At 41.5% G+C, this 12,930-nt stretch overlaps 1 protein-coding gene across 8 annotated transcripts in view; it reads right to left on the reverse strand.

Moving 5' to 3' along the window:
* The window catches only part of MARF1 (meiosis regulator and mRNA stability factor 1), a 41,757-nt gene that overhangs the window by 12,681 nt on the left and 16,146 nt on the right, over nt 1–12,930 (reverse strand). For 4 of the 8 annotated variants that reach the window (XM_023728494.1, XM_023728489.1, XM_012554634.2 and 1 more), the window contains 11 exons: nt 12,290–12,482; nt 11,195–11,373; nt 9,655–9,735; nt 7,098–7,334; nt 6,849–6,968; nt 5,934–6,109; nt 5,446–5,666; nt 4,507–4,649; nt 4,195–4,328; nt 2,733–2,935; nt 2,001–2,228 (listed from right to left, as the gene is read on the reverse strand). In XM_023728494.1, coding sequence (XP_023584262.1) covers nt 2,001–2,228; nt 2,733–2,935; nt 4,195–4,328; nt 4,507–4,649; nt 5,446–5,666; nt 5,934–6,109; nt 6,849–6,968; nt 7,098–7,334; nt 9,655–9,735; nt 11,195–11,373; nt 12,290–12,482 — 1,915 coding nt within the window. The remainder of the gene's footprint in view (nt 1–2,000; nt 2,229–2,732; nt 2,936–4,194; nt 4,329–4,506; nt 4,650–5,445; nt 5,667–5,933; nt 6,110–6,848; nt 6,969–7,097; nt 7,335–9,654; nt 9,736–11,194; nt 11,374–12,289; nt 12,483–12,930) is intronic. The other 4 variants (XM_012554633.2, XM_004373278.2, XM_023728493.1 and 1 more) reach the window with 3 other exon arrangements.

Genomic DNA, 12,930 nt, shown 5'->3' on the forward strand with positions numbered 1-12,930 from the left:
ATGCTCAGCTCAGGAGTTCAGGCTTGCTGTGCTCAAGGGGCTGGCGGGTGTGCTGCAGGTCAACCCGCTGCACCACTGCTCGCCCAAGGTCTGGGCTGGGAGAATGGTGTACAAGACCCACTTGGACTACAGAGCAAGCTGCATTTTTCTGGTCCACCAACGCTAGCCGAAAGCTGGGATTTTGCTGACTACAAGGAGACTTAGAACTTAAGTGATTAAGTGCACTGAGAGGGAAACCTTATAAGAAAGACACAAGTTATCATTTAGGGACCACATGAAGAGGCAAGCATCTGGTGACTGAGGTGAGCAGAGCAATCACATAGGCCCTGAGTGGGGCGGGGGAGGGCGAATCTGTGAATTGAGCCTTTCCTGGCACTAAACGGGTAGAACTTCAGAATACATGCTGGTTAGGCTCTGATAAGTCAAACAAATGTTTGCTGTTGAGCCTGTTTTTCCCTGTTTTTTTGCCAGGACCAAAGGTCTCAACGCCCACACTAAGGGCTAGGCAATCACTAGCTCGGACTATTTGGGGCTTTGGATTCTGAAGAGGCCGAGAGGTAGGTGGCACCTGAGGAGCCATCCCAAGTTCAGTGTGTCTTTATCTGGTCCTGAATTTTGTCCAGAGCTAAGGCAGGACTTAGGCAGAGGCTGTGTAGGCAGAGTCCCACTCCACCTGCTCTCCTCTTTCTTCCCCCACCCTCTACCACAAACGTCTCATGATTGTGGATTTGTGGAGACTCAGACTACAGATTTCCTCCTCAGAAGTGGGGTTTAATCAACCCTCAGATACAAGTCTAGGGGAGTGAGCCATCTTCTTAGATGTGCAGATCATCACTGCTACTCCAGTCTTTTAAAGAGGAAAAAAGAAAAACCTGCTCCTTTGATGCTACTTAGCTACCTCTCTTGATTCTCAACCCTGGATGCACATTAAAGTTACTAGGGAAACTTTTTAAAAATGCCACTTCTCAGAGCACATTTAGACTAATTACATAAGAATCTTGGAGGCAGTGGTGAAGTCCAGGCATCAGTGTTTCCCAGAAGCTCCGTGGAAGATTCTGGTGGGCAGCCACGGTTGCATGCTGAGGCCTTGCTCATCTTCTTCCATCTCTGTTGTTCATACCCAGCTTCCTAGTCACTCACCCTTACTCATCAAAGTCTTTGGCTAATTATCTCCACTTAGCTGAAGTCAAAGGTCAAGTCAGTCCTATCTCACTTCCCTCTGAGCAGCAGGTGACTGCTGACCAGCTCTCTTCCGTGGTTTCGGGGACATAACACTCTGCTAGTGTTCTTCCTCCCTCTCTGGCAGCTCCTCCTGTCTCCTGTGAAGGCTCTTCCTCCTCTGACCAGGATATAACCAGACTGCTTCCAGACCTGACTCGGGGTGCCACCACTGCCTGTTTTCCTTTCCATTCCTTCCTCTGTGTAGTGGGATTTCCTGGCCCTGTGGAGGAGGCCTGAAACTGGTCCAGCTGCTCTGCCTACGATGGGAGGGTCAGTTCAGTCCACGGCAGAGAAGAAGGGGAAGCTACCCTCTCTAATACAGCTCTACCAACAACAAAGGCAATTCTGAGCCCTAGCTTGCTCTAAATCTACTTAATTGAGTCACAATCTGGAGAGAAGAGATCTGTGATTACCAAAAACTCCCAAAATTTAGGAGACAAAGATCTGTTTGAAAGGACCCAAATGCAGGCCAGCAGTGCTGAGATTGAGGCAGCTGAGAGTAAACACTCTGATGAAGTGACCTCATCAGTTCAAAAAAGCATGACTTTGGCAAGGTTGCTAACAGACACACAAAAACAAGATCAAAACTCTAAACTGCCAAACTTAAGTCGTGCTGTATTACCTTACTAGTATTACCAATGACAGGCAAAGCAGGGCGTGAAGCAACAGAAAGCAGTACAAGGAGCAAATGCAGAAATGCTACAGCACACACAAGTGTCCCAGTGAGAGCTGTGCCACCTCAAGTTTTATTCCATGAAAAAAACAAAAACTCTCTTTACCTTTACAACATGGCAGAGCTTCTGTGTTAAAGCCGAAACTGAACTGACATCATAATCTTGGAGACGAAATGTGTAGCCAAAAGTTTTAGCATATTCTGTGAGTAGATCTGTCATCATAAGGCAGTTATCTTTTTGGGACCGAAGGAGTTTAACAAACTGGGCAGCTAGAGCTTTGAACCTTTCTACCTCTGTCAAAGTAAGGATTTTTTCTTCCCCACATTCCAGTACCTTGGAAAACACACAGGGAGGAGGAAAAACAGATTAGACAAATTACGACTGCTTATGGAATCAAATGGCATGAAAATGTACAGAAACTAGTAACTAAAAAGCACTTTTAAGACTCAAAAATAATATTAGAGTCAACAACAGAAATAAGGTTTAACTTAGCTAAAGTTTAATGGCTTAGCATTGGTATCACCTCCAACATACAGGATTTGAAAAGTATGGAGTTAAAGAAAGAATATGCCATTTTAAGAAATCAAACTAACCCTTTTTTCAACATTACCCTAAACCAAATTAGAAAAATAAGTTATTTCTTTTGTAAAGAAAAAAGACACATTTTCCTAAAAACAGTGATGAGCCAACAACATAGTTTCTCTGATCAGATTATTTCAAGACTTTCAGTCTCTTTCATAATGCCCTACCTTCCCAGGAAAATAGGTCTTGAAAGTAAAAACATTCCCCCCATGTTGTTCAGAAAAATACTCATATAATTAGAATTTCTTAACTCACTTGTAAAATATCAGGTATGGCTTCAAAAAGTTCAAGTAGTTTGGTAAACCCATAGTATGAGAGCTTGCACTGCCGGCCAAAGTGGTGATGGTAGGAGGGGATAAACTTATTAAAGGGCATCCGGAAGTGGGGCTGGTGACGCAGCAAATCAACAACATCTTTGGAGAACTGTTTTGTCCTTTCTATTTCATCCTGGGTACGTTCTTTAAAAAACAAACATAAATCATAATCTTTGCTACTCATTTGTGTTTAATATCACACTATACTGAGTCCTATTCACAGTTTACAGGAGATAAGAACTTTGTCTTCCAAACATACCATCTAAAACACACATATATAACTCTTCTTTCTTTGCAAGTGGTTCTCACACACATTCAGAAGCAGAATACCTTAGAAATCATGATACTGTTATGGTATACTATGAAATACATGTATATGTAACCCTCGGCTCCCCAACCCCAGAAATATGAGTGTGTGTATATACAGTAAAACCTGCAAAAGCCAGAACCTGTGTAAGGCGCAAACCTGCCAGAGAAGAAAAACTCAACTATTTTCCACTAAAACGAGTGATAGAGAAGTGGTAAGACTGCACCCTGTCAAAGGGGGAAAACTTTTAAGACCTGGAAAAACAAGGCAGTCCCGTGGAGTTCCAGCTCTCACAGGCTTCGCTGTGTATATACACACGTGTGTGAGTGCCTGCGTGTATGCATTTATATAAACACGACAGTGACGTGGCACCCAGGTCTCTGTACTTGAAATAGCATAGGAATGATTTCTGTGAAATCACACTTCTGAATAGTCACATGCTTTTCATTTATTCATTTCATCTTTAGCAGAAGAGTATCAGGCAGCAAAGATTTAACAAAAATACAAAGGAGAAAAAGCTTAAGCTTAAATTTTTTTGGTTCTATTCATTTTTAAATTAGAACTGGGAGAAGACTGACGTTACTAATTTTGGTTGTGGAATACCATGAATCTGGGATGTCAGTTTTCTGCAGGAGCACGGTTTAAGAATCATCATTAATAATAGTGGGCGAACATGACAGGAGGTAGACTTATTTTTATCTAGCCTATCTCCCAGACCTCAACTGGAATTACTAAAATTGGAAAGGGGGAAAAAACAAAAATTCATCTGAGCTTTCTTTCCTTCTCAAGGGTGCCTGTGGCTTAAATAGTCACAGATGGACAAAGAAGGCATCTTAACAAAGTGCTGTTATGCCTGTTTTCTTTAGAGCGTATTCTGAAAAATTAGTGTGCTTTTCTTCTTCCTGACTAATGGCTTGGCCTACTCTGACCCACCTAGGACCCACTGCGTAGTAGAGCTCTTGGTGTCAAACTGCGCTTCCCATGGGATCTTCAGGGCCCACAGAGAGAGAGGGAAAAGTGCATCCCCTGAACAAATTCGTTTTAAAATAACTACTGAGACAGACTAAAGCTGTCCGGCAAACTGAAGTCAACATACCTCTTTTGGGGATACAAATTACCATTTCATTATCTTGTTGAGACAAGCAGATGGTTGTGTCTGGAATCTCTGACAGGATATCAGTCAGCTCACAAACACCATATTCAGTGACATCCCAGTCCTTTGAGAAACACCTAGGTTTTAAAAATGGAAATGGACAAAGAATAATATCACTTGTTCAAATAACTTTGTAGGTTTTCCAAAAAAATAGATAATAGAAAAGTTAGATAATCGTTTAAAATTTGGGGGAAGAAAAAATAAAATATTTGCTTTCATATATACATATATACTTTTTTTCCCTCATCAACTCACCAATGATAAGCCTGCGAGAATTCTCTCACAATGACCTGTTTGCTGGCTTGGGATTTGAGAAGTTTTAGTAAATCCTGAGTAAAGCGCTTCACCTGGGCCCTGTGGGTAAGCGTCAGCAAACGTTTGGAACCCATTCCAAGAATCTGCAAATCAAACACTTTTGATTATTAAACTTTTAAGACTTTGACAGATCCTCACTTTTTTGTCAATGGCTCTCTCTTCTGCTACCACCTCAGAGAACAACTCCCTTTACGTATGGTATCTGCAGTGTGAAACACATATAAATCAACAAAACATATGTAGATTGCCAAAATGAACAACTGCCCAAGTGCCGGGGACCCTATTTTTTGCCCTGCACACCTTGTCCCAAATAGTCATGAGTACAGAAATGAAATGCATACTATCAGTTTGGGCAACTAATTTTGTCTCTAAAAGACAGGTGAAGTTTTCCAGACAATTTTTACAAGTGGGTACAATTCAGTTAGACGCCTTAAGTGAACAGGCAGACTTCCTAAGAACCAATGCTAAAGTCTAGCCCAGTAACTAGTCTCCCAGCTCACTTATGAAAAAGGTGAAGACCCTGATTCTCACATATGCACCAACATACAAATGCACAGATGTTCACAGCAGTTCCCTTGTGATAGTGAACACTTTTGGAGAGAACTGTGCTAGGAAGAACATCAGTCTACAGAGGTTAAAGGAAAATATTCCTCACAGCTTACAAGGAATTCTTTTTAGTTGGAAACTTGTAGCTTTCTGAAAAACTGAGAAGCCACCTTGTGTATGTTTACTGCACTTTGAAGAAAGCATTCACAGGATGTTTTGCTCTGAATTGATTTTTTAGGAGTTAGGGTACTAGCCATGCTGTTTCTTTGGCAAGGGCAGTCAAAGCCATGAAGGAACATTCCTGTTTTTAAAGAAATAATGATCATTCCTTACCTGCAACACATGAGGCACTGCTTCTAATAATTCAATCAACTTGGAATAGCCATAGTCTGATACTCGGCACTGTTTCGCAAAATGATGGTGATAGGATGGGATGAAATTACTAATTGGCGTGACACAGGATGGCTGGTTCTTCAGTAAGTCAATCACTTCCCTACTGAACTGGATCAGCTGGGGGTTCCCTACAGGGCTTTTAGAACGCAGAAGCCAAGGGTCTAGACATATGAGGGGAAAAAGAACATACATAAGACATAAAGTATGACTTCACCAGCTGAAGGAAACTAACATTTCAGTCCCATGCTTGAGCTCCATCATGAGCAAGTGGACTAAACCAAATAGTTGCTTTCCTTCTCAACCTCTACACTCATGTCCCATATAGTCAATATGCTAGCCAAAAATAGTCACAGGCTGGCAACAGCGCTGCCCCTTCCCTGCCTCACAGCAGAGGTGAGGCTCGGGAAGACCAAAAGCCTGACACCTACCTGCGTTTGGAGGTGGGGGCTTGTTGTGAATCCATTTAAGCACTTTGACACCATTCTGTGCTGTGGCAATGTTTACACCTGGAACACAGGTGATGAGGTGTTCTAAGGGAACACCCCCTCTATTTTCCTGCATCACTTCTAGGGCACCAAACTCTGCAGCATAACAATCTGGAAAGCTGAAATGGGGGTGGGGGGTGTTTAATTAAAATAATGAAAAAGTAAAGCACCTTCTAAACAGAAGCCTTTATTTTAAAAAAAATTAGGAGCCTTTATTTTAATATATTCATTAAACAAATAATTTGTTTAAATGCCCATGACCTGGGTTTGAACATTAAAATCAAGGTCCCAGGGAAGCAATCACGATGGTGTTTACCTTTCTGATGCATTCTGATGGTACCAGAAATTTGCAGACAATTGTCCAGTAGAGGGGGTTAAAAATAAGGCAACCGGGTTCCAAGTTGGTTATGCATTGCTGGTATTAAGGCAACTTAGTCTGATAGCTTTTGTATTAAGTCTACCATCATGACCAATGGTGTGGTTAAATGGATTATTACTATTATTACTATTATTGGCTAAATGGATTTTTAAAGAACACTTTTCTCTAATTTGGAAATGTACAAGATAAAGTAGCTGAGACTGTGCACACTCTCCTGGCAATTGTGCATACTTCTACTATAGCATTTATAATACATCTCTTCCTTGTGAAGAAATTATCCTATTCATGTTTAGATTTCTAGAATTTAGCACAAACTCAAATTTTCTTGTTGGAATACTGCTACACTTTAATTGCCAGAAGGCTAAAAACGAAGGACGAAGTATTCTACGACACTTGCGGAGAAATGTGGGCAGAGAGAGCAGTTTCTATAAAAAGGAAAACTATGGCATTATATTCACAATGACTTTGATATGATTCACCTTAATAAAGGCACAGTGCCCTCATGTGTCTGGAGAAGACTATGAACTTGAGGTGCAAACGTCTTCAAAGAGAGAATCACAAAAGGAATCTTATAAGAGTCTGGGTCAAATTCATGTTCACTACAGAAAAGAGAACAAAATATTGAGGTGACATTGCTCCGTTGTCTAAAATGTTTGCAAATTAATTCTAACAAATGTTCCACGACCTTATACAAAAGGATGATTTCTAAGGGAAATGGGGCGATATACCTGAACTCCTTATTGGAACAATGCTGTCGGCAGACGGGCTCATGATATTCTAACTCTTCAAATATGACTGGGCTGCAATTCACTGATGAGCCCTCGTGCGACTGGGAAGACCCCAGGGGGCTCTGTCGGGCATGGCTACTGGGTAAGAGACACACCAGTCTTCCATTTCCCTGTTCACGGATTGCCACTGTGTCTGTTAATTTATATAAATCTGACACATTCAACTTGTGTCCAAACCTACAGCAAGAAAAAAAAAAGGGAAATATCGACTCGAAGAGAACGTTTTTCTTTGATTATACAGAAGACGCCTATCCTGTTTAAGAAAAGGGCTGCACTCAAGTAAAGTGAGAAGCACCTCTGTTATTCCCTTATATCAAGAATAGTTCCTCTGTCCCTTCAAAACTCAAACCGGAATAATTCTGCTATAAACTCATCACTGTCGAACCAGGATGCTTGGCAATCCTTCGAGTCATCTCTGGCTCGTTGCCCATCACGATTATTACACCATTTGGGCTTCGCCTAATACACTGGTCAAGGCCCAGCTTGGCCCTGTCTCCTTTCTTCCACTCTCCCCCGAGTTTCTTAAATGGCCGCTCAACTTCGCTCCCCTTTACTTCCAAATTTCCCTGTGTTCTCTCTCACAATCTCTGCTCCCCAACCTCAGAAGAGGTATACCTCCTTTCCACAGCTTCTCCCTTTTCCTCACTTAAGCCTCAGCCTCGTGAGTCAAACTTCATCTCAGGCTTGACTCCTCAACCATCCCCCTAACTTGCATCTTTCATACTAAGGTGTTTAAAGGCACAGGCTCTGGAGGCAGATAGACTTGAGTTCACATACTGACTCAACCTCCAAGTTATTTAACCTCTCTGGGCTTCAGTTTTTCCATCTGTAAAATGGGGGTGATGATAATCCCTATCTTGCAGGGTTAATGTGAGGACTAAATGAGATTATATATGGACAAGGCTTAGCACAGGACTTAGCGCATAGTAAGTGCTCAATAAATGTTAGCTGCTCTTATTATTGCCTATCCAGTGCTTCCTTCCCAGGACCCTACACACGTCAGATTTCTCCTCCGTGAGCCCAATCTTCTGTTCTCTCCCCCTCACTCAGGCTGTTGCCCTCAGTCTTGTATCCCCTTGTCTTCCCTTAAATACAAAGAGTGGTCCCTCAGGAGTGGCTTCTGCTGTTTCACCACCCAGTCTGTCAATCCCTTCTCTCCTGGATTTCATCCACACTACTCTGGAGTGACGAGTCTAAAGTCACCAGCGACCTCCTCCTCATCCCCAAACCTCACACCATTTCCTCAGTCTCCTCAGCCCTGCGGCCCATCCTCACATTCCTGACCTACTCTCTTTCTACATGTCCTACTTATAACACATTTACCTTGGGTTCTTGCTGGCTCCCCTGCCTCCAGACCAGCCCTTCTGCTTCTCCTCTCTCTTTTGATCTTATCTGTTTCCATGATCATCTTTAGGCAAATAACTTTAATGATTACTTTTAGACAAATAACCGGCATATCTTCAGAGCTAACTTGTCTCCTGAGGGAGCCTTCAAATGTGCAGCAGCCTACTCCAACTCTCTACTCAGATATTCCAGCGGCCCCCCAAAACTCACACTCCTTGTACCTCCTAAATATGCTTTATTTCCCTATTTCTGTTTAACTACACAACCATCCTCCCAGTCATCCAGGGCAAAAACTGGGGATCAAACTGATCAACACTTTTTACCTTGACCACTACATAAAACTAGTTACCACTTCCTGTTACAGCAGCATTTGAAATGTCAGTTGTATCTAGTCCTTCTGTTCCGACAGCACCTTCAGACTGTGGACTGGTGCAGCACTCTCCCTTCTCTCTCCTGTTCACACCATCTCAGACACGACTGTTACGAGAAAAGCCTTCCTGAAGCACGTCTCTGGTCACCACATCTCTCTCCTCCCCTCGGTCCTCAAATACATCAGTGGTTTTCCATTACCCACAGAACAGTGGTCTAGCTCCTTGTTCTTTCCCTCCTCTGTATCCACAAAGCACTGTCTCTATCCCATCCCCTCTTTTAACAACAAGTCTCCTCATTTTATATAATTTGTGAACGTCTCCTCTTCCCTTCCAGACAACAAGCTCCTCAAGGACAGGGTGCTGTCTTGCCTAGCTCTGCATTCTCCACAGTGCCACAGTCTTTCTTTCCACTAATACTTGCTGAGCACCTACTATGTGCCAGACGCTGTGCCAGGCACTACAGATGTGGTACTAGGCCAGACCCAGTCTCTATCATCCTAGAGCTTAGTCTATAAGCTACTTAAAAATGTTCACTCAACAAATAGTAAAAGTAATCAGCCAACTGGAAAAAATGAAAGTACAGGTTTGGGGACTAAAATTCTAAATTTTCTAAAAATGAAAGAAGTTTTTAAAATGTGTATTAAAATAGAAATTTAAATCTGAACACCCAATTACATTTGTCTCACTTCTCAGAAGTTCCTGAGGAGTCACTATTACAGTTTTATGCATAGAAGTCACCAGTAAATACCGACTGGGTTTATGAAAAAATAAGCTTAACTTACTTTTTCTCATAGATATCTGTAAATTTGAAAAGAGGCAGACAGCAGGCAGGAGCATCCTGAAGAATAGACATTGTTTCAGCACTGTAAGACAAAATCTTAATTAATTAGCAAACAGACTATTTTCTTCCTACATTAGAAGCTGTATTTTAAAAACAGAGTTCATAAAACTGATGAACACCATGTGTATGCAAAATAAATTTACCTGTTTCTGTATGTCAGAATTTACTTTCCAGAAAAAAATTAAAGAAAGGATCTTAGGGACAAGCCAATTAAAGGAAATTAAGTCACCCACTAGGATTTTTCCCAGACTCAAATCATAGGGCTTTCTACACCTGTGTATCAGAACGACACTGACTGCTCACATGGGATGAACACCTTGTTGCTAATTCAAAGCAAAAGGCAGAACAGTTCGAATGTCTCCTGCTATGCTCGTAGTTGAGGATACACAACTGAATACAATATGATCTCAACTATGATTTGAAAAAATAATAAGGTACCAAAAAACATCCAAAGGGGGAAAAAAACCCTGCCAAACTGTTAAGGCTGGCTGGCATTGAGCCACAGGATTATGGATGATTTTTCTGCTTCTTTTATGTTTCTGAGCTTTCCAGATTTTCTTCAATGAGCATTATTTTTATTCTAAGGAAAAAAGCCCCATATTTAAAAGAATTTTTTTGCAGTTTTAATTAAAAAAAAAAAATTCACAAAGCATTAATAGTGGATAGCAAGTCAGAGCAAAAATCCTCGATCATCCAAACAGGTATTGAGAAGTCTCGATTTATTTATTCCTTCTTCTCAAAACAGAGAGAGCCAGAGAACAATCAAAGCTCACTACAGAATAAAATCACCACTCGACTCCTAAGATCAAAGATCAATATAGTCGTGATGGAGACTTATGGGGCTAGATGTTTATGTGACATTCAGAATAAGGCAGAGCTGAGAGCTTAGAGCTATGTACTTCTACCTTTTACAGGCAAATCCATCTTCTACTGAGATTTGAAGGTAATGTCAGACTTTTCAGGCTTATAAACCTTTACTATAGAAGTCTACAATTTTTAGAACCTGTTCTGGATATCTAAGGTATTATTTTAGTGCTAAGTGCCTACCAACTTTAAGCTATACTTCATCTTTCCTTCTTAGGAGCCCCTGGTGGCACAGTGGTTAAAGCACTTATCTGTCAACTGAAAGGTTGGTGGTTCGAGCCCACCAACCGCTCTGTAGGAGAAAGATCTGGCAGTCTGCTTCCATAAAGATTTACTGCCTTGGAAATCCTATAGGGCAGTTCTATTCTGTCCTATAGGGTCACTATGAGTCGGAATCAACTCGCGGGAGTGTTAGGTTACCTGTGCTTATGACTTGAGCAAGAGTCAAATAGCTTATTTCTGACTCTGTCACTAAGAATAAGCATTACTGGATATGAAATCACTACAAGAGCGAAAGCAGTGTGATAAAATCTGTTTTTATTATTTCCAAAATTGTTTCTGGGCCAAAATGTTATTTCATTTCCTGAAATAAATGGCTTAGTTTTTTCCTTTTTTACCTCAGTAAAGAGAGTGATTTATTAGTAGCTCCCGTGGCAAGTGAGACCAGGATCTTCTTGCCACCAATTTTGTATCTGTGGAGGCTATTCACCGCGCTGATTGCTTCTTGTAAGGTTTCCATCTGGACGACAGCCTTGAGTTGATAATCTGTATGGGGGCTGAGCTCAACACTCTTCACCTATAGCGGTAACAAGGAAAACAGAAATCTGTGTCACCCCAGAACCTGGCCATCTTAAAACAGAAGGTGAGTCATTAAGAAACATGTTGGTGAACTTCAGGGCTGCCGTGGGGGAACCTGTATGCATTCTGCACTTCTGCTGACCAGAACTCAAGCAAGATAGGCGAGGGTGACCTTCAGAGAAGGGAAACTGGCCTGGTCCGCCTGTGCCCTCTGACACACACAGCTCTCCAAGGCAGACTCAGAGGCCAAGAAGCATGAGGAATGTTCGGGGTCTTCTCCAGACCCTGCAAAAACCTAGGGCATAGCCATTTTATAGATCTGTAAAAAGTGTGTTTTTAGCAAACTGCACCTAAAAACTGAATCAGATATAATAAGCAAAAACAGCCAATATTATTTTAGAAGCTTATTTCTGTATTTGCAGTCAGAGCTAACTAAAACCTATCAGTATTTTATTTCCCAAAGTGACACTTGAATCCTTGCCCAAGATCTCAAGTGCTTCTCACTCCTTGGTTTTTTACTCTCTGAGGTTGTGTCCCAAACACTGGAACTGTAGCACCCCTGCAGGAGGACCAGGGGAGAAAGGAAAGAGCTTAAACTCATTTAGTACACCTATATCCTGACTGTCAAGGGCCCTTGTGGCATGGTGGTTAAGTGCTCAGCTGCTAACTAAAAGGTCGACGATTTGAACCCACCAGCCACCCCATGGGAGAAAGATGTGGCAGTCTGCTCCTGTAAAGATTACAACCTTGGGAACCCTATACAGCAGTTCTACTCTGTCCTGTAGGGTCACTACGAGGTGAAATCAACTCAACGGCAACCTGACTGTAGTTAACGCCATGTTGAATTAAGTTCTCTCAACCTGAAATTCTATCAAAGGGTAAAACAAAAGCAAGAACAAGAGTAAGAAGGTTACCTTGCCATGCCTGGAAAAGGCTTCCTGCATGAGCTGCTGCAGCTCCTTCCGGGATAATCTGTAGTCTATGTTGCTGATCTGGATGTCAGCACCATTTGCAAATGGGTCTGGGCAGTCTGCACCACTGCTTGAATTTGCAATGTTGAAAGCAAGTGGGGACGCTCTGTTTAAAAGGTTTGGAGACACATTCCTGCTTAAAATATACATTTTGAGATCATTATTTTTTTAATTTTTATTCTATTTATCGGTTATATCATTTAGGCTTTGTTTGAAGCTATGTGGAGAAATAGTTTTTCCACAACACAACCAAACCAAACACTTGGTTTTCAAATGTGTTTTTATCTTAAAAATACACTGATTTATACTTATTGGCCAAAGTACCTATCAGTCGAATACTACCTGTTGATCCCTTATTAAGAACCAGCAAACTGTTTAGTAACTAAATATTCTTTCACTGGATTATTTAAAGGCAAAAATTACAGGCAGTCTTGATGAATTAAATTACCACTTTGGGCATTTATTATTAGGAAATTAGCTTTTAACACCAATTTAAATCATTTAACCTCTTTTTTGGCTCCCTGGTGGTATAGTGGTTAAGAGTTATGGCTGCTAACCAAAAGGTCAGCAGTTCGAGTCTACCA

Source organism: Trichechus manatus, unplaced genomic scaffold (genome assembly GCF_000243295.1).
Source record: "Trichechus manatus latirostris isolate Lorelei unplaced genomic scaffold, TriManLat1.0 scaffold00024, whole genome shotgun sequence".
NCBI classification, from domain to species: Eukaryota; Metazoa; Chordata; class Mammalia; order Sirenia; family Trichechidae; genus Trichechus; species Trichechus manatus.